Genomic DNA, 19,833 nt, shown 5'->3' on the forward strand with positions numbered 1-19,833 from the left:
CAGATGGGGCTGTCAGGTGAGCAGGCGCGGGAGGCCGGGCTCAGCCGCTGCACCTGCACTTCTGTGGTACAGAAAGCAAGCCCGGCCTTTGCCGCGTGCCGGGCCGGCGCTCTGTGCCCCGGGCGCCTCCCAAGGGCACGACCACTGTTCTCTGCTGTAGCCGTGGCCGGCCGGCCCACGTTCTGTCCAGAACCGCCAGCAGGCTGGGAACCACGCGTGGGCGCGCCCCGGGCTCGCCCCCGGCTGGCTCAGTGTGGCTCTGCAGCGTGTCCTCTGCTGGGGCTGGACCCTCCGGAGCCGCCACTGCCTCGGTCTTGTGTCGTCCCCACTTCCGTGACAGCGTTCATTTCATCTCCTCTCCGCGGGCGGGCGGGCAGGGCGCGAAGCTGGGTGAGGCCTCCTGAGTCAGCCTCCCTCCTGTTTTTCTTTCAGCTGGAAAGAGGCGACTTCCTCTCGGAAGAGTGGAGAGAGCGGATTGCCAACACAAGGTAGGGTCTGGCCGGGCGTGCGCCCCTGGGGAGGGTGCTGGACGTGGGGCGAGCTGTGGTGCGCCTGGGAGAGGTGGCTGGAGAACTCCTTCTCTCCCCGTCCCTCGCCTGTAGCCGAGCAGGTGGTCCGGGAGTCAGACCCAGGGCCCCAGGGCAGTCCCCTGGCTGCCCGTCAGGAAGGGCCCTTTCCAGCTGTCTCGGCCCTGCGCTCAGCGTGCAGGTCCTTGCTGTGTCCGCACCTCCCCCAGCTGGGTGTGGGGGCAGGGCTGTTTCTCTGCACCTGCCATGGGGTGGCGTCTTGTCCCACGCATCTGGGGTGCTGCAGTTTTGCCCACACCTTCCTCTGGACCCGCTGTGGGCCGGAGCTGGTCTGCAGCCCTTCCCCTGACCTCAGGCCGGGGGCGTGCCAGTCAGCTGGAGACTGCTGGAAGCCTGGGGACCCAAGAGGCGTTGCACACCCCAGAGCCATCTTCCTGGGAAGAAGTCATTCTTGCCGATGGTGGCCCACTATTTTAGGGGACCTTGCCGTCTGGCTTCTCTCTGTCTTTCCTTCAGGCACATACTGCCTGTAGCCGCATAGTCCCCATTAACTCCTGGGGGCAGGTAGAAACTGGGCACTGCTCTTTCCAGAGCCTCTCCCTTTGTGGCTGTCCCACGAGAAGTCCTCATCTGAGTTGGGTCCACTCTGCTCTCCCCTACTGGCCAGGTCTTCCCCCTTTCCCTGAGAGACCCCTGCTGACCCCATGGGCATCCCCATCCGTGGGGGTCTGGGGGCTCTCCAGTGCTGGCCAGCAGCATCTGGGCCAAGGTGTCTCATCTTGTGGTCACCCTGGCGATGTGAGAGCTCACGGGGAGGGCACCGTCCCCCGGGCCTCGTCTGCCCCTTGTCCTGCAGGCAGAGTGGGAACAGGCCTTGGTGATGGGAGAGCATCCCCTTGACAACCCGTCAGGTGTTCCGCTTCCCGGCAGGGGTGTCCCCTCCCCTCCCAGCCCATTTCTTTCTTTCTTTTTTTTTTTTTTAAGATTTTATTTATTTGACAGAGAGAGACACAGTGAGAGAGGGAACACAAGCAGGGGGAGTGGGAGAGGGAGAAGCAGGCTTCCCGCTGAGCAGGGAGCCTGATGCGGGATTCGATCCCAGGACCCTGGGACCATGACCTGAGCTGAAGGCAGATGCTGAACGAATGAGCCACCCAGGTGCCCCTTCCAGCCCCTTTCTTATTAAGGACTCCATCTCTGCTTTGGACTCCTCGTGCATGAGATGGGAGGGGCGGCTGCCTTCGGAGCATCAGAGCCGTCCGCAGGGCCTTTGCTGGCTCATGTCCTGCCTTCCCAGGCTCTGTTCCCGAGTAGGGACTGGGACAGGCCAGCCTTGCTCTCTGTGGGAGCTCTTTCCGCCCAGCTGTCTCGTCAGGGCTCCGTCCCTTGGCTCCCAAGGACGCCTGCGCCTCAGCCTAAAGCCTCCCGTCCTCAGCTTTGTGGTGCGGTGGGGCAGGGAGAGTGCACTGTGCTTGATCCGTGTCTTTAATGATTCTTCCCTGCTGCTCTGCCCACCGGGTGTCTGGTGTCTGTTCTCACTCTGGTCAGGTCACCCGTGACTGTTCTGTTTCCTGGTTGCTATGACGGCTTCCAGAGTCTCGATTCTAGACTGTCGAGACTCAAAACAAGCAGCGAGGGGATGGCCGTCAGCCCAGTCTTCTGTCCCTTTCAAGAGAGGACGTAAACCCTCCGTCTGCAGTTCTGCCCCCTGGCCCAGGTCTTATCTGGAGGCACTTATGTGGGAGAGAAGGGCCGCACAGCTGGGTCGGGAGCTGTCTCACCTGTGGGACTTGAGATGACCCAGCTGACGGCTGTGTGGAGAGCGTAGCCATTCAGAGAGTGCCTTGAGTGGGCATGAGCTGGGCCCGGGCGGGCAGGCAGGGCTGTGTCTCCGCGTGCCCAGAGTGGGGCAGCAGCCTCCCCGGCCACCCCGGTTGGCGTGTTCGGACCCAGGCTCCTGGGTTGTCTGGTGCCAGAGCGCGTGGGAGGAAGGAGAAGGACTCTGCCTCTGGTCCTGCAGGTCCTCAGGCGGCTCCCTTTCAAATGCAGCCTGATGGGGTCCTCACACCTCTGTCCCCAGGTGACCTTTGTGCCGTCCACATTCCCACCCCAGGGACGTCCCGGGGGCAGGCGGGGACCACCCACCCACCAATGCAGCCGGCTTGTCCCTTGGGCCCCGCGGGCCCCGGGTCCCGTCCCCGGGCTGGGGGAGCTGATGGAGGAGGCGGTAGGCGTGGTGTGCCCTGGAACTCTACACGTGCGGAAATGGAACCTTCGTTTTACTCAACTGGAATATTATTTTGCAGTGTTATATTTGTGAATAATTTTGCCTTTGGTCCTGAGGTGGATCACCAGCTGAAGGAGCGGTTTGCGAACATGAAGGAAGGTAACGTACCCCCCCTTCACCCTGCCCTGTCACGGTCAGCATGTGCTCCTGGCGCTCGAGACCCACTCGGGTCTGTCTGTGGCTCCTGCACTGACCGCAGGGCCTGGGGCCCTTGTAAGTGCTGACAGCCCTCCATGTGCAGGCCGGGCGGAAGGCCTCAGGCCCAGGGGTCTGCTGACGGCGGTTCTGCCCCCTGCTTGCGGGCCGGGTGCCTCCCGGATCAGTATGCGCGACAGGGCCGACAGGGCCGACTGGGCCTCCCGCAGGCAGGAGCTGCCAGTGGGCCCGAGGGACCTGGGGTGGGTGGCCACAGTAACAGGCGGGCTGCAGGCCATGCAGTCACACTCAGATTCCCTGGAGACAGCCAATAACGTCTCAGTACAAGCTCATACTGAGGGATCACTCACTGTACCTGAAATTCAGACTCGACCGGCGTCCTCGTTCCATCTGGTGACCCTAACCTGGGGGCACTGAGGCCCCTGGGGTCGTCCAGATGGGCCTCCTTGGCTTTTTCTGGGTTTTTCCTGTGTTTGGGCCCCTCTCGGCCCGGCCACAGCTGCCCCTGCCACCCTCGTCTGCCTTTCTGTCCCCGGTTGGGGGAGGGAAGGCCCCTTTGCTTCGTGCGTCTCAGACTTGCAGCGGAGCTGCTGGGCACAGCTGTGGGGGACGTCTCGGAAGGAGCTCGAAAGCTGTGCTCTCGTTCCCCAGCTGGGCTGTTGCCCTGGGAGTCGGTTGGCATTTAGGTAGGACTGTGTTTTCCTTGTGCTTGTGGAGGCTTCTAGATTTGGAATTGTGTGGGTGGTTTTGTGGAGTGAGGTCCTATACTGTATCTGGCCTGAACCTTCTAGGGAAGTTTGTTTTCTGAATCTTGGCAAGCTGAGACTGGCGTGCAGCCTCTCAGCCAACCTTGCGACCTGGCCCAGCAAGCTGCTCCTTCCCGGGAGCACTGCGCTGTCCCTGGCTGCTCCTGTGGCCTGTGGCGCACCGGAGGGTGGCCGTCCTGAGTGGTGGCCTCAAGAATCCCCCTGCGCCAGAAGTGTGTGTGCCGTGGGGCCCCGTGTCTTGCTCCCACGGCCGCCCTGCCGGCTGGACGAGGGAAGGTGCACCCTCGGGCCCCAGCTTAGCCGCCGGTAGGGGAATCAGGCTGTGGCCAGGCGCCAGGCAGTGCAGCTTAGTGTCTCCTCTCGCTTTGCTGTGCCCGAAGCCCTCGTGCACTTGGAACGTCAGGCAGAGAAGACCATCCAGTCCAGAACCTTCTAAGTAGGTGGGAGTGAACTAGTTCGATTTGAACGCCTTTCACGCCTTTGTAACTGCAGCGGGTTGCAGCGTGTGTGCTCTGACTGAGAGCACAGGAGAGCCCAGCGAGCTCCTGGAGGGAAGAGAGAAACATCAGCCCCTTCTTGCAGGTGCCGGTCACTCTGGGCGCCGTCTGGGGCGCACGGGCCGGGCCGCAGTGGGTCCTCCCGTCTCTCCCATGACGAGGGCCATGTTGCCTGGTTGTTTGCTCCCCTCGGTCTGCACCCTCATGCCTCTCGCTTGTGTGTCCTCATTGAGCCGAGAGTCAAGGTTCTGGCTGTTTCATTTCTCATTTTCTCCACGTGGAGAAAGTCTCGGGACAGTGGGGGGCCCTCTGTCCGGCTGAGCTCGGTGTCACACTGAATCCGAAGTCCTTGGTCATAGCCCACTGTGTTTCAGGATCGAGATGAACCCACTGCTTGTGGGTCAAGTCCTCCAGCCAAGGGCTCAGACCCCAGTCTGTGGACTCCCCTCCTCCCAAACGCCCGGGGTGAAGGGTGGCCAGGCTCTGGGTCTGCTGCTGCCATCCTCATTAGAGCTCTGCCTTGGGTGCCCGTCCTTCTCGGGTCCTCCTGGCATGAACGTGGCTGGCCTCCCTGGTCCTCAGGGTGACATGCCCTGTTGGAGGAGCAGGCCACAGGCTGCGACCTTACTGTGGGCATCGGCCCGCCTGGGCCCTGTGCTCAGGGGCCTGAGCGGGAAGCCTCGGGCAGTGCCCTCATCCTCGACCAGTCACTGCAGCTCCTAACACAAGTGCTAAAGCTGCTGGGTTTTCTAGGCTCTGCGATGGCCTGGAGGCGGCCTTGGCGCTCCTAACCCAGGAGAGCCCAGCACAGCCGCGGGTGGTTACAGCTGCCTTGGGCGCTGACGGCTGCGTGGTGTGTGTGCTGGTCTGTGTGCAGGGGAGCGTGCGCACGCGGCCCGGGTCGCTCCTGACCATTGTGTAGGCGTGAACGGTGGCTGTCCCAGGGCACCGAGCCACGCGCCAGCCCCAGGACAGAACGGAGGGCCCCTCCACCTGTCGCTCTCCTGCCGCCCGCCCAAGGGCCCACCTTCTGGCCGCCTCGTCCTGGGCCAGGGGCCAGGTGGGCTTTTGCTGGAGCAGGGTGCCTCCGTGTTTGTTGATGACGCCTGCTGGGCGTCTGGGCTCATCGTCTCGTGGGTGTTGCTGCTCTGGTCCCTCCCTCATGGTGTCTTGTGGGCGGGCTTCGGGGACCTGATAGGGCAGGAGTGCCCGACGAGCCCTGCAGTCCACAGCCGCCTGACCTGTTGTCCTGTAGTGATGCGCCCTCAGGGACCCCTTGCAGCTCCCATTGCCCTTGCCGTGTGGTGCATTCCTAGCTGGAGCACGCGGGGGACCCCAGGGTGTACCCCACTCAGCACCACGCTTTCCAGAGGCCCTCCGGTTTCCAGGTGCCCCACGGGACTCTGTTCAGCCTCTGGCTGCTGAGACCTTTGATGGGACCCCATGGGCCCTAACCCTGGCTGCCACCTGACCTCGCACCTGGCCCGGCCCAGCACTGGGCCCATCGCCTGCTCCTGCAGGGGATGGTTCTTAGGACGTGGGCTGGGTGGCTGGGTGCTCCTCGGGATGGGGGCGCCCTGGCCGGCAGGTGTGTTTCTTTTCCATTTGGTTCTTTCTTCCTCCTACCGAGAAGTACGGCTTCTGAGAGCGTGCACCTACGCATCTGCAGTGTTTCCTACGGCGCGTGCTGGGAGCTCCCTCATGAGCCTCCCTCTGTGCGTCTTTTCCTCCTTAGAACTCGGCACACGGAAGCGCTGCTGTCAGCGTGGCCGGCCCGCCTGGCAGTCCGGTGGTGGGACTTCAGGGTTTGCCTTGGCCACTCACACTCGCTTGTAACTGTGGGACTCGTCCGCACAAGTGCCGAGATGGCAGAGGGGGCGCATGTCCTCGCCGATGGTGTCTGTCCGGTGCCGGCGTGACCCCCAGCTGGGAGCTCTGCGGGGCAGCACTGTGGGGCCCAGAGCACGTTTGTCCACGAGGGCCGCTCGTGGGACAGACTTCCATGGGGAAAGCGTCTCCTGGTTTTGCTCTGACTTGTGGGAAGCGGATGGGACTCAGCCGTGCTCCTGTCCCCGTGGCAGCTCCTTCCTCCGCCAGACGTCGTTTTCCTTCCATTTGTGGTGTGTAGCTGTCCCCCCACGAAGGGCAGTAACTGGTGTTTGTGTTTCAGGTGGCAGAATCGTGTCCTCGAAGCCCTTTGCGCCTCTGAACTTCAGAATAAACAGCAGAAACTTGAGTGGTAAGAAACTCGCCACTGAATTACTAACATATGTGATTTTGAGCATCTGATGTGTGTCAGTGTGGGGCCTGTCCCCCTGGTGCTACTCACGTCAGGGCAGGTCGCTCTCTGTGGGGGTGTCCCGGGCGCTGTGGGGCTTTCAGCAGCACGCCCAGCCCCACCCCCTCGGTGCCAAGAGCACCCCCAGTCCTGACCACCACAGGCGTCCCCACACGTGGCCTTGTGTCCCCGGCGGGCAGGGCGGCCCGGTGTGGGACTCAGAGGGACAGGTTTGCCGAGCACTTCGCGTCCCTGTTGTGATTGGCCTGAGCAGGCGGTGGTTGCCCTGTCCCTGCACAGGGAGGGTTGGTGGCAGAGATCCCGCGGCAGGAGCTCAGCCGGGCCCTTGGGCCGGGCCGCATGGGCCTCGGGGGCTCGTGACTTCTCGGGTGCTGCTGGGAGCTCCTGTCGCCACATGGTTTTTGAGTTGTCCTCCAAGTGCCTTCCGATGCCACCCGCCCCAGGCTTGTCGCTGTCTGCCTCGGACAAGCCCCTCGGCGTAGCCGTGCACGCCTTTGCGACCCAGCTTCCCCGACCCAGCCAGGGGCGTGCTGGCGGGCGGTTGGGGTGGTGAGGGACCGCACTTCCGCCCCTTCCTGCCTCAGCTGGGCCTCTCGTGGGGGAGGGAGCCCCCGAGACGGGAGGCGGCACAGAGGGCCCTGCCCGCCCACTCCCTGGGCGCAGGAGGGGCCCTGAGCGTGGCCTGTTGTACACAGACATCGGGACCATCATGCGTGTGGTGGAGCTCTCGCCCCTGAAAGGCTCGGTGTCCTGGACGGGGAAGCCAGTCTCCTACTACCTGCACACCATCGACCGCACCATAGTGAGTGCCCCACGTGGCCCTCAGCGCGCACGGGAGTGGGAGCGGGTCGGGGGGCGGGCGGGGGGGCCCTGGTCTGTCTTGCCTTCCTTGTCCTCCGCCCTCGTGTGGGGCACTCCTTGTCTCGAGGACTCGTGGAGCGGCGGCTCCACCCTGGTGTCAGAGGCCTCCCAGAAACCCGGGTTCTCGCCGGGCCCGCCGTGAGGCCGCTGGCTCCACGTGGGACGGCGCGGGGGTTGTGCGCGGGCCCGCACGGCAGGGGCGGGGTCCTTGAGCCCCGCGGGCCCCCGGGCAGGAGCGCGTGCCCTGCCAGCCGTCCGTCCGGGAGCCACCGCCGCGCTCTGCGTGTGCCTGGTGTCCGCGTGCCCGGGCTACTGCTTTCACCCCGACAGGGCGCGGGGCGGACTTCTGCTGAGACTCTGCCTTGTGTTTTCTCTTTGCATTTTCAGCTTGAAAACTATTTTTCTAGTCTGAAAAATCCAAAACTCAGGGTAAGTGTGTGTTTTTCTTTGCCTTCATGACGTGTGTGCGCTGCGGGTGGAGGGCACGCCCGTGCAGATGGGGAATGGGGCTGGCCTGAGTGACAGGGGCCTGGGCCCACACGCTCACCTGCCTCGTCTTCAGCAGCCTCGGTGGCCACAACTCTCGGACACGTTTTTGGGGAATGGGTTGAATGAGTCTCTGAAATGGGATTTGGTGATCTGGTGAGCCGTGCCGAGGTCCGGGATGGCGAACAGCCCTCGCGCTGTCCTGACCCGAGGCCCGAGGCGCAGAGGGGCTGGGACGCTCCGAGTTGCTGTGTGCGGGGAGCCGGGAGGCGGGCTCCCATGTCCCTCCCGCTGCCCACTCCGGCAGTCAGTCCTGTCCCGCACCCTCACAGCCACCTCAGACAAGTATCCAAGCAAGAGAGGCCCCCCCAGAGATGGCCGGCTCCAGCCACCCGGGGTCCCGTGTCCTTCCTACTGTGTGTAGGGGCACTCGGGTCGTAACGTGCTGACCAGCGCCCTCACCCCCTGGAGCTGGCCGGCGCCGTCCTTCCTCTTACCGCGGTGTCCGAGGAGGACAGCGCTCTAGCGCACGCAGCCCCTTGGTGTGGGCAGGCGTGCTGCCAGCAGGGGGGAGATGACCATCAGGCGGCTTCTCCTGCCCCAGCCCCAGGGTCCTGCGCCGCCCGTGGTTGGAGGGCCGCCTGCTTTCCGACAGAGGATGGGGGTGTGCGTGCGTGCACGCGCTCTTGGGCTCCTCTGCGCTCCACGGCCTGGCCTGTGTCGGACAGCAGGCCCGGGCTGCGGACACAGCTGGCGCTTGCTTTCCAGGAGGAGCAGGAAGCGGCCCGGCGCCGGCAGCAGCGAGACAACAAGAGCACCACGGCCACTCCCACCAAGCTGCCCGAGAGCAAGGCCGCCGTGCCCGCGGACACCCCGATGGTGAGCGCTCGCCCCGCGTCCCCGCGGAGGGGGGCTCACGGGGCTGGATGGGCCCGCCGGTGCTCCCCTGACGTCCCCCACCCTCCGTCTGCTAGGATTCCGGGGCCGAGGAAGAAAAAGCTGGGGCGACCACCATCAAAAAGCCGTCACCCTCCAAAGCCCGGAAGAAAAAGCTGAACAAGAAGGGGCGGAAGATGGCCGGCCGGAAGCGCGGGCGTCCCAAGAAGATGAGCACCGCGAACCCGGAGCGTAAGCCCAAGAAGAGCCAAACTGCACTGGACCTCCTGCATGCCCAGGCCGCGTCGCAGACGGCAGCGCCCTCGCCGCAGGGTGAGCCAGCCGCGTGCGGGCCCCGGGGCGTGCAGTCTGCCGGTCCCAGCGCACCCCTTGCCGCTCTTCCTTGGTACGGCGGGTGGGGTCCCTCTCCTGTCCCCTGCGGCAGTGAGGGGGGCGGAGACCGCCGGGACAGCACCGCGCGCTGAGTGGCTGAGTGCTCGTGTTCCAGACCCTGCTGGGGGCGCCCTGGGGCGTGCTCACCCCTGTCTGCACTTGGCTGGGCTCCCCGAGAGCGAGCCCCAGATGGCCTTCCCATCATCCTGCCACCCCGGGATCTGATGAGGGACCGCACAGAGGGGACACGGCTCCCGGGCATGTCTTAGATCACGTGGGGATTCGAGTCTGCTTCTCGGAGTGCCGAGACGCGGTGTCTGGTGGCGTGTTTAGTCTCTGTGTTAACAAGCTGGCCGGTTCCCTGAAGCAGAGGCTTCCGGGGCACCAGCCTGCCGCTGACGTGTGGCCGCTCTGTGCCCCTGCAGATGCGTACAAGTCACCTCACAGCCCGTTTTATCAGCTACCTCCCAGTGTGCAGCGGCAGCCCCCCGACCAGCTGCTGCTGGCACCCACCCCGCCCGCACTGCAGAAGCTGCTAGGTGAGCTGCGCCGGGACCGCAAGCCCCCGTGCTGCCACCGTCAGCTGGGCCCACGTGCTCGTCTGCGGGCGGGCTTCTGCCCCAGGGCACACGGGGCCAGGACTGGGTGCTGCCGGCCTGGAGGGGGTGGGGCCGGGGAGGCTGCGCCATCTCCCCAGCACCCGGAACGCCCCCAGAGAACCACCCGGCCCGTGTCCACTGCGCGGGGTTGGGAAGACCGTGTCGCGGGTGAGCTTGGCCCCCGGTGTTGCTGAGCTGAGTGCGTACGTCCTCACGCTGCTGGGGCAGATTGAGGGGCTGCTTATCTCTAAAAACTGGGTGAAAGAAACCCCTTTTCACATCTTGGGAGCTGCCGGTTTTCTCAATTCAACGTCAGCAACGTGCTTCCCAAGAAAATGGGCGGATTTACTAACGGGAACCCACGTGGTGTTGCAGGGAGGAAGGTGTGGGGTGGTGGTGGCAGGTGCTGTGAGGGGTGCCCAGGGTGGGGACCGAAGGCCCCGGCATGTCGGCAGGCGGTGAGACGGACGCTGCAGCAGCCTCTGGGGGTGGCAGCTGCCCCCCGCTGCCGACTCATTTCTGAAGGCCTGCCCTCCTCCCTGCTGGCCTCAGTGGGGTCACGTCTGCACTGAACTGTGTATTTGATCTCTTGCAGAATCCTTCAAGATTCAGTACTTGCAGTTCTTGGCGTACACCAAGACCGCCCAGTACAAGGCCAGCCTGCAGCAGCTGCTGGACCAGGAGAAGGTGAGCCCTGCCCCATGCCCCCCACCTCTTGTCCCCCCAAAGGTGCCTTGGCCGTAGGAAAAGCTGCAGTCTCTTCTCAGGCCCGCACACTGTCCCTTCTGGTTCCAGAAAGGCCACGGGGTCTCACTGCTCACCAGGGGATCACGTTCTTTTTTTTTTTTAAAGATTTTATTTATTTATCTGACGGAGAAAGACACAGCGAGAGCAGGAATGCAAGCAGAGGCAGTGGGAGAGGGAGAAGCAGCGGGGTCACGTTCTTAACCAGCGAGAATGGCTGAGGGTTGTTTGCCTTCTGGGCCAGGGCGTGTCCAGCTGAGCAGCCCCCTTCAGGCCCTTTGTGGGAAGGGACGTGGTGGGGACAGGGCCTTGCCGTCACCACACGCCGTCCCCCCAGGAGAAGAACACCCGGTTGCTAGGTGCTGCGCAGCAGCTGTTCGGCCACTGCCAGGCCCAGAAAGAGGAGATCAAGAGGCTCTTCCAGCAGAAACTGGATGAGGTAGGGGTGCTGGAGACCACACCTGCCGCCCTGGGCTCACCGGCCCAGCAAACAGCCCCAAGTGCGGGATTCGGGTGGGTGGGGGCAGGAGCAGGGTGCAGGCCCCAGTGCTGAGATCTGGAAGGACCTTCTCCTTTCCGGTGCTTTGACGTTTTACGTCTTCTGACAGAGGGATGTAGAATGTGTGTAGTTGGAGGGCTGCTGGCTTGGGTTCGTGCCCTGGGGGTCAGCCCCTCGTTCCTTGTCTGGATCACTGTAGGTCCTCTCTCTGACTGCCATCGGCCGCCGCCCTAGCCCTCCCCTTACTGCCCCCAAACGGCCCCCAGCCCCAGTCCCTGGCGGCTCGGGCCCGCTGAGGCCTCCCCCTGCCCTTTGCCTGCCATTCCGTGCTCCTGCATGAAAGCCCACCTCTGCTGTCATGTGTCCCCAGCTGGGCGTGAAGGCGCTGACCTACAACGACCTGATCCAGGCGCAGAAGGAGATTTCGGCTCACAACCAGCAGCTGAGGGAACAGACGGAGCAGCTGCAGAAGGACAACAGGGAGCTGAGAAGCCAGAGCCTGCAGCTGGTGGGCCCCTGGGAGAGGGTGGGCCTCCTTGGTGGCTGGGCCTGCAGGCTGTGGTTCTGGTGTGGGCCCTGGACAGAGGATGAGAGGGTTCTCGCCAGAGCCCAGGCATCCTTGTTGAGCACACGCTTCCCGGGACCCCCTAGTCTGCAGCGGGACGTGGCCGTGCATTTTTTTCCTGGGCTGTCAGAGCACATTGAAACCAGCGGGGCCCATGACCCTCCAAAGGCTCTGACACCTTCACTAAACGGGGCTTTCCAGGTGGCCCAGGCTTCGATATCCTTCTGCCACCCCCACAGCCCCGTGCCGGTCTCCTTAACCAGCCCTTGGGGGCCAGGGTGCATATCTCTTGGTCCTCACCCCCCTGGGGACCAGGGCACACTTGCCGGGCATGCAGGAGCATCACTTCTAACGGGGCCTCCGTGTCCCATCCTGCGGGCACCCTCGCTTTGCTTCCTGTGGGTGTTCTTACAGGGGAACCCCGGTCTCTCCCCTGGGCTGCTTCCTCAGCCTGGTCTTCTCTCAGCAGGTTCTGTTCTCCGGGCACACAGGCGCTCGGAGGCACCTGCCCAGACATCGGCTGTGTCTCCCTGCAGAGCCCAGGGTCTGCCCTCCGCTGAGCGAACAGCTGCCCAGCCCACCCTCCCCACAGCTGTGCGTGCTCTGGGGCGGGGGTCTGCCCGGCCGGGGCTCACGACCGTGACCTCCCTATCCCTACAGCTCAAGGCTCGGTGTGAGGAGCTGAAGCTGGACTGGTCCACGCTGTCGCTGGAGAACTTGCTGAAGGAGAAGCAGGCCCTGAGGACCCAGATCTCCGAGAAGCAGAGGCACTGCCTGGAGCTGCAGGTGGGGGCTGGGGCCGTGGGGGGCTCTCTGGGCTTCCATGGCGGCGCCATTAGCCGTCCCCCCCCGGAGCTGTCCTGCTGCCAAGGACAGGGGGTTCGTTGTGGTGTTGCAGTAACAGCCTGGATATCCCGGGCATCCCTGCCTCTGGCCCTCAAAGCGGAGCGAGGGGCTTAGCATCTGAGTGGCCCCACTTGCTCCCAGAGCGTCTCGGGCTCCATTCAAAACCTAGGATTTCCCCAGTGCCCCTTATCGAGCCATTTGTGAAGCTGCCCGTGAGGAGCCTGGTGCTTGCGCGGGAAACTGTAGGAGCTTGCGCCTTTTGCCGAGGTCAGCTGGAAAACAGGGCTGGGAGGAAGGAGAAGCGGACAGGTCTGTCTCCTCCCGAGGTTTCCCAGAGCTGGCTGACCAGGTGTGTAGCCTTCCGGGGACGGCAGGACCGCGGCAGGGTGTGCGGCCATCGTTGGCGTCTGGAAGCTCCGTTTGCAAGGCTGTGGCCTCCTGTTGGCGTCTCCCCAGCCGGGCTTCACCGTGAAGCCCTCCTGGTCACCAGGCCCTCGGGGTTTTTCGGGTGTTTTCTTGTTACAAAACGACACCACCACAAATTGTTCTGCACCGCAGACTCACATTAAGGATATTTGTTAAAGACCTACTCCCCGAAGCGGGTCTGTGAGTGGTTTCCGGTCCCGGGATCCGGGGCCAAGCTGCTTTCTGAAGGGTCGTGGCCCAGGTGAGCCTCTCACGAAGGAGAGGCTTGCTGCCCGCGATAGCAGAGCCAGGCCTCGCTTCTGCTCACGTCCGTGAGAAGCCGTTTGGGCGCTGATTCCTCCGTGGAATAAAGGCCCGTTAGTTACCGGCAAAGCACAAGCAAAGCGGACAAAACCAGAGAAAGTGCTTCGCGCCCCGGGTGCCAGTGCCAGGGTTTCTCGGGGCGGTTAATACGTGGTCTCCTTCGGCGCAGATGGGGTCCCCGCACCCTGTTCCCTTCCCCCGAGTGCACATTGGCGGGATGGCTCTTGAGACCAGCTGTTCTGTCCGTCGGCCCCAGCGCTTCCCACCCCATGCTGGGCGGTTGGCTGCTCTGGCTTCCCCGTCACACACAAAGCTGGTCTCCGTCCTTGCAGCCACTCTGAGTGTGCGTCCGCCGCGCCTTCCCGGGACGGTCCCTTGGCTAGGTTGCTGCGTGCGGTGGGGCCGGCCTGCCCTTGGGCGCTTGGCAGAGGTGTGAGCGGGCCTCTGCGCCGAGCAGCAGGCCTGACCCTCCCCTCGCCTGACAGATCAGCATCGTGGAACTGGAGAAGAGCCAGCGGCAGCAGGAGCTCCTGCAGCTCAAGTCTTGCGTGCCACCGGATGACGCCCTGTCGGCGCACCTGCGCGGGAAAGGCGCCCTGGGCCGGGAGCTGGAGGCCGACCCCAGCCGGCTGCATCTGGACCTGGACTGCTCCAAGTTCTCCCTGCCCCACTTGAGCAGCGCAAGCCCAGAACTCTCCATGAATGGCCACGCGGCTAGCTACGAGGTGTGCGGTGCGCTGAGCCGGCCCTCGTCCAAGCAGAACACTCCCCAGTACCTGGCCTCCCCGCTGGACCAGGAAGTCATACCCTGCACCCCCAGCCACAGCAGCCGGCCGAGGCTCGAGAAGATGTCGGGCCTGGCCTTGCCCGACTACACCCGGCTCTCCCCGGCCAAGCTGGTGCTGAGGCGGCACCTGAGCCAGGACCATGTGGCCAGTGGCAAAACGGCGGCCAGCGAGCTGCACCCGCGGTGAGTCTGCACTTGAGCTCACTAGCCCTGCCCTGGCACCCGTGGGCCACCTTGGGGTCTTCTGAGTGAGCGCTTGGTGGTTTGGAAGAGATTCAGGACGTTTGCTAGGCTTGGGCCACCAGCTCTAGATGCAAAGCCGTGGCTGTAGCCGCTTCCCAGAGAAGGAACCAGGGATGTGTCTTGTTCCAGAGCTGAGCACGCCAAGGAGAACGGCCTTCCGTACCAGAGCCCTGGCATTGCAAACGGCATCAAGCTGAGCCCTCAGGACCCTCGACCCTCATCCCCCATGGCCTTACAGATGACAGGGGAGAGGGGCGGCGAGAAGGTGCGAGCAGGGCCCAGGCTGTGGGGGGTGCGCGGCGGGTGTCCTGAGCCAGGCCTGGGATGTGGTGCTGCAGAAGAGCCCCTGTGAGGGGCCGTTGCCCGTAGGAACGGGAAGGAGAGAGCCCGTGGGCAAGTAATGGGTGTGGGCGCCCTGGAATTTCAGGAGGCGGAGCGTGGCGGAGATGGGTGGGCGTCACAGGCGAGGGACCGCCTCCTGTGCTGGGAGGGTCCCCGTGGCCGTCGGGTGCTGCTGGGGGCCTGGCGTCGCCGCCAGCAGGAGCGAGGCCGGGCTGGTGTGTGTGTGCAGGGTGTGAAGGAGCGCAGCTATGCCAGCAGTGGGGAGGCCATCACCAGCCTGCCCGTCAGCATCCCGCTCAGCACCGTGCAGCCGAGCAAGCTGCCCGTCAGCATCCCTCTGGCCAGCGTGGTGCTGCCCAGCCGCGCCGAGAAAGTGGTGAGTGGACGCCGGCCGGGGAGGGTGCCGGCCACCTGGTGTGACTGGCCCAGGCCCCCGGGCTCCAGCAGTGTGGCGTGCCTGCAGCACGTGGGTGGGCAGGGAGGGGCGTCGTCTGGTGTTTCCCCCGCAGGACCTAGTCCCTTTTTGTTAGTTTGCATGCTGGTCAGTCTGGAGCGTACCGCAGCGCCCCAAGACGCACACAACCCCGAAGTGCGGAGTTTGTTACAGTACTGTTTTCCCATTCTGATCTCAGGCCTGTTTTTGCGGAAGGTGGTGCGTGCGGGTGGGGCGGGAGTCGAAGTCGGATTCGGTAGAAGCACGAAGCCCGTCTCCCTTCGTCCCGTGAACATGGCGCGTCTCGCGTGACGCGGGCTCGGCTTTGCTCTGGTTGAGAGGCGATTCACATCCAGTCCCCCGGCTGCATGCACGGTCTGGCGTAGTGGCGCTTAGTACATTCGGAGTTGTGCAGCCGCCTCTGCGAGTCCACGTGCACGCACACCCCGTGGGGCCTCCTGTGTCTGGTTCCCTCCCTCAGCGTCATGGGCTCGGGGTCCGTCCCCGGCTGAGTGACACGTGCGTGGACAGACCACGTCGTGTTTGTCTGTTCATCCGAGGGTGGACATTTGTTGTTGCCACTTTTGGCCGTTAGGAATCACGCTGCTGTGAGTGCGCGTGAGCAGGTTTTGTGGGGGTGGGTATCTTCACCCCATTCCATGCAGGAGTGGAATCACTGTTTGGATCATAGCTGCAGCCCCTTACAGCCGTCCCTGCTCCCTTCGTCCCCAGCCTGACGTTTGCTGTAGCCAGAACAGTCCTTTGGGACCCGAGTCAGACATCTGCCCCTCACCTTGTCAGAACCTCCTGAGGGCTACCCACAGTGCTCAAACCCTGAGCAGGTCATTTCCCCTTCTGTGCGCCGGCTCTCACATGCCTGCCATTCTCCCTGCCCCAGGCCCTTTGCACATCCTGTGGCTTATGTCCGGGACTCTCTCCAGTCCTGGCTCAGCTGACAGCGTGTACTTTTTCTCCACAGAGGAGCACCCCCAGCCCTGTGCCGCAGACCCGAGAGTCCTCGTCCACACTTGAGAAGCAGATGGGCGCTAGTGCCCACGGCGCCGCAAGCAAAGGCCTCACCCCTGCTCCTGCAGGTCAGAGTGCTCCTCTTCCTCCTGGGTCCCTGCCCCTGGCCCTTCCCCCAGGCCCCAGCCCTCCGCAGCCTCTGCTACTGCTGCTGGAAGGAGGAGGAGACCCCAGGTCCGCCAGGCCAGGCTCTGAGCTGGCTCCCCTCCTCCCGGCCGCAGGGTCTGAGCTGCATCAGGGCCATCGGCATGCAGCACAACGAGCCCTGGGGGTTAGGGGCTCTAGGCTGGGCCTTGGCACATCCAGGAGCCTTTGGCCGTTTCCTCCCGACGTTCAGCCCGGGCGCTGTGCCCCACCCGGTTGGTGGCGTCCTTGTGGAGCTGCCTGGTTTCTAGCTGGGTTCTGACTCTCCGTCAGAGACTTCTGATGGTTGCTGGCAGAGGCCCCCGCAGACTTTCTGTGCAGGGCCAGGAGGCACACGGCTCCTCGCTGGCATCGGGTCTCTGTCCCAGCTGTTCAGCCCCGTGGCGTGGGGGTGCCGGTGACGGTGTGTGGGCGGGCGGCGTGTGCCGGTGAAAGTCCTCACGCCGGCCGTTGGCCAGACTGCCAGGCCCGGGGGCTAGTCGTTAGTGTGCTGACCCCCGTGTTGACCCAGGGAGGGCAGGTCCTGCGTCTGGTGTCTGGTACACCATTTCCTCTGGGGCGGGGAGGGCTTGATGGCAGGCGCGTGAGGAGGCCACGGACCTTAGTGAGCCTCCGTGGGCGGAGGGGGCTTGGCCAGGTCCACCTGGGGTTGTCGGGTTCCAGCACCAGCAGTCATCTTACACCCAGAAGCGGGACGGAGCCACGTGTCTGCCTGGCCGCCCGGGAGCCCCCGGGGCTGGCACAGCCGTGCCCGGTCGCTGGTGCCTGTGTCCGGTACTGGACGGAAGCACATGGAGGGCGGGTTCCCAGGTGTGGAGCTTCCTCACCATCTGCGCCCCAGGCAGTGGCGTCCTCCCCTGAGAAACCCCGTCCTTCCTGGCAGGCTTCTACGCGGGCTCAGTGGCTGTCAGCGGGGCCCTGGCAGGCAGCCCGGCCCCCCTCGCTCCCGGAGCCGAGCCCGGCGCCTTCGATGAGGTCTCGGGCTCAGGAAGCCTGTTCGCCAGCATGGGGCCCTGCTCCACCCCGCAGCACCCGCCCCTGCTGCCGCAGTCCCGCGGCTCCGGTGCAGCCTCGCCTGCCCATCCGCTCTGCGCCAGCCCCCGGCTCAGCAGTGCCGCCCAGGGCCCACTCCCCGAGGCCAACAAAGGGGACCTTCCTTCCGAGGCCGGCTTTTCAGATCCCGAGGGCGAAGCCAAGAGGAGGATCGTCTTTACCATCTCGGCTGGCGGCAGTGCCAAACAGTCGCCTCCCGGCAAACCCAGCCCTCTGCCCGCGGGCGCCCGCGGGGACAGTGGCCAGGGCCATGGGCCGGACAGCCGCAAGCGGGGCAGGAGGAAGCGGGCGGCGGCTGGGACCCCCAGCTTGAGCTCCGGCGTGTCGCCCAAGCGTCGGGCCCTGCCGTCCGTTGCCGGCCTTTTCACGCAGTCTTCAGGGTCCCCGCTGAACCTCAACTCCATGGTAAGGCCAGGGCCTCAGTGGGGAGGGCATGCTGGCTCCGCTGGCCCACTCAGGTGCCTGCGCGTGGCATCTCGCGTTCCCAGCCCGGCCAAGATGGCAGGGCACGAGGAGCACAGGCAGGAGGCGGCGCCACGGTCCACCTCCCTCTGAGGGCAGCAGGCCGGCTTTGCCGTTCCCCAGCGGCCTGAGATCCAGGGCGGGTCTGGGTGGGAGGGACCCAAGCGAAGCCCTGGGGTGTCGGTGCTCGGGGAGCCTGTTGACAGGCTTGTGCTGTGTCTGTGCTGGTCCCTCAGGTCAGCAACATTAACCAGCCTTTGGAAATCACGGCCATCTCGTCCCCCGAGAGCCTGAAGAGCTCCCCTGTCCCTTACCAGGACAACGACCAGCCGCCCATCCTCAAGAAGGAGAAGCCGTTGAGCCAGACCAACGGGGCCCACTACTCCCCACTGACCTCAGACGAGGAGCAGGGCTCCGAGGACGAGCCAGGCAGCGCCAGGCGAGTGGGGCCAGGGGCATCCACGGGCGGGGCTTCTGGGAGGAGAGGTGCTCGTGATGAGGTCGCCCTCCCAGGGCAGGGCCTGGGCGAAGGACGGGCAGTGTCCAGCTACCGTTGGTTGGTGGGTGCAGGGGCCCTGACCGCCACGGTCACCGCTTCCCCCTTGGGGCCCCCCAGCTGCTGTCCGCAGTCCCACAGAGTGGCTGTGCTCGAGTGGGTAGTTTCCCGAGACTCTTAACCTTGACTTGGTGAGAAGCTCCTCGGGAAGGGCCTGGGCGGTCTTTCCCCTCGAGGCGTCACATGCAGGGCAGGGCCAGCCCTCTGGGCCTAGAGCCCCCGGGACGTGGCGTTGCTGTGTCCGGTCTCGCTCCTGGTGTGTATGTCACCTGGTTAGAGCAGACGAAGGGCACGCAGGCGGCCACGGCAGGCACGGGCCCGAGAGAGCAGAGTTCCCAGTTCTTGTCGACACTGCACATCTGCTGTGTTTGATCACGAACAGTATTCTTTCGTGATACGGAACAGCTTTATTAGATCTAATTCATGTGGCGCATCGCCTGTCTGGAGAGTGCAATCTAGTGGGTTTTGGTATATTTATAGAGTTGTGCAAACATCACCAGTATCAATTTTTTTTTTTAAAAGATTTTATTTATTTATTTGAGAGAGAGAGAACGAGAGACAGAGAGCACGAGAAGGAAGAGGGCAGAGGGAGAAGCAGACCCCCCGCCGAGCAGGGAGCCCGATGCGGGACTCGATCCCGGGACTACAGGATCATGACCTGAGCCGAAGGCAGTCGCTCAACCAACTGAGCCACCCAGGCGCCCTCACCAGTATCAATTTTATCACCCCAGAAAAGAGCCTGTGTCCCTTAACACAGACTCCGCAGCCCCGGCTCCCACCCTCTCCTTTCTGTCTGTGTGGACGGGCCTCCTCTGGGGACCTCCTGGGAGTGGGGTCCTGCGGGATGTGTCCTTCGGGGTCTGGCTCCTCTCGCTGAGCCCGGTATCCCCAAGGTCCCTCCACGTCGTGGCAGGTGCCGGGGTCCCTTCCTTCCTGAGGCTGGAGCGTGTTCCCGCGTGGGGACGGACCGCACACATCATGTTCATTCATTACATGCTGATGGACACTTGGTGTGTCTGGTGTTGAGCTAATGGGGATAATGCTGCCGTGAACTTTCGTATACCTCCTTTTGCTTGAAAATGTTTTCAACTGTGGCGCCTGGGGGGCTCAGTCGGTTAAGTGTCCGACTCTTCATTTCGGCTCAGGTCGTGATTTCAGGGTCGTAAGGTAGAGTCCCGCATGGGGCTCCACGCCCAGCATGGAGTCTGCTGGAGGATTCTCTCTCTCCTCCGTCTGTCCCTCCCCCTGCTCATGCGGCCACGTGCACGCGCCTGTGCACGCGCTCTCGCTCTCTTGCTCGCTGTCTCTCAAATAAATGAATAAATCTTTAAAAAAAGAAAAATATTTTCAATCTACCCAGGAGTGGAACTGGTGGGTCAGACGGTGACTCTGTGTTTAGCGTTTTGAGGAATCCCCGGATGGTCTTCCACAGTGCCCCCACCACCGCGTGCCCCCCACCGCGTGCCCCCCACCTCGCTCCCCCCACCTCGCGCGTCCCCCCACCTCTCTCCTCCCACCTCGCTCCCCCACCTCGCTCCCCCACCTTGCGCACCTCCACCTCGCGTGTCCCCCCACTTCACTCCCCCCACCTCGCTCCCCCACTTCACGCACCTCCACCTCGCGTGTCCCCACCTTGCGCCCCCACCTCACTCCCCC

General features: G+C 64.2%; 1 protein-coding gene across 9 annotated transcripts in view; it reads left to right on the top strand.

The window, feature by feature from the left end:
* DOT1L (DOT1 like histone lysine methyltransferase) overlaps nucleotides 1-19,833 on the top strand; it is a 65,455-nt gene that overhangs the window by 37,226 nt on the left and 8,396 nt on the right. For 7 of the 9 annotated variants that reach the window (XM_081829547.1, XM_081829411.1, XM_081829401.1 and 4 more), the window contains 18 exons: nucleotides 433-488; nucleotides 2,834-2,913; nucleotides 6,405-6,473; nucleotides 7,229-7,335; nucleotides 7,782-7,823; nucleotides 8,649-8,759; nucleotides 8,855-9,089; nucleotides 9,575-9,688; nucleotides 10,344-10,435; nucleotides 10,830-10,931; nucleotides 11,362-11,499; nucleotides 12,217-12,342; nucleotides 13,617-14,101; nucleotides 14,291-14,426; nucleotides 14,733-14,879; nucleotides 15,916-16,030; nucleotides 16,990-17,564; nucleotides 17,858-18,060. In XM_081829547.1, the coding sequence (XP_081685673.1) occupies nucleotides 433-488; nucleotides 2,834-2,913; nucleotides 6,405-6,473; nucleotides 7,229-7,335; nucleotides 7,782-7,823; nucleotides 8,649-8,759; nucleotides 8,855-9,089; nucleotides 9,575-9,688; nucleotides 10,344-10,435; nucleotides 10,830-10,931; nucleotides 11,362-11,499; nucleotides 12,217-12,342; nucleotides 13,617-14,101; nucleotides 14,291-14,426; nucleotides 14,733-14,879; nucleotides 15,916-16,030; nucleotides 16,990-17,564; nucleotides 17,858-18,060 (2,933 nt within the window). The remainder of the gene's footprint in view (nucleotides 1-432; nucleotides 489-2,833; nucleotides 2,914-6,404; nucleotides 6,474-7,228; nucleotides 7,336-7,781; nucleotides 7,824-8,648; nucleotides 8,760-8,854; nucleotides 9,090-9,574; nucleotides 9,689-10,343; nucleotides 10,436-10,829; nucleotides 10,932-11,361; nucleotides 11,500-12,216; nucleotides 12,343-13,616; nucleotides 14,102-14,290; nucleotides 14,427-14,732; nucleotides 14,880-15,915; nucleotides 16,031-16,989; nucleotides 17,565-17,857; nucleotides 18,061-19,833) is intronic. The other 2 variants (XM_081829484.1, XM_081829709.1) reach the window with 2 other exon arrangements.

The sequence above is a fragment of the Leptonychotes weddellii genome, chromosome 1 (genome assembly GCF_054177405.1).
Source record: "Leptonychotes weddellii isolate Sample4059 chromosome 1, ASM5417740v2, whole genome shotgun sequence".
Taxonomy (NCBI): domain Eukaryota; kingdom Metazoa; phylum Chordata; class Mammalia; order Carnivora; family Phocidae; genus Leptonychotes; species Leptonychotes weddellii.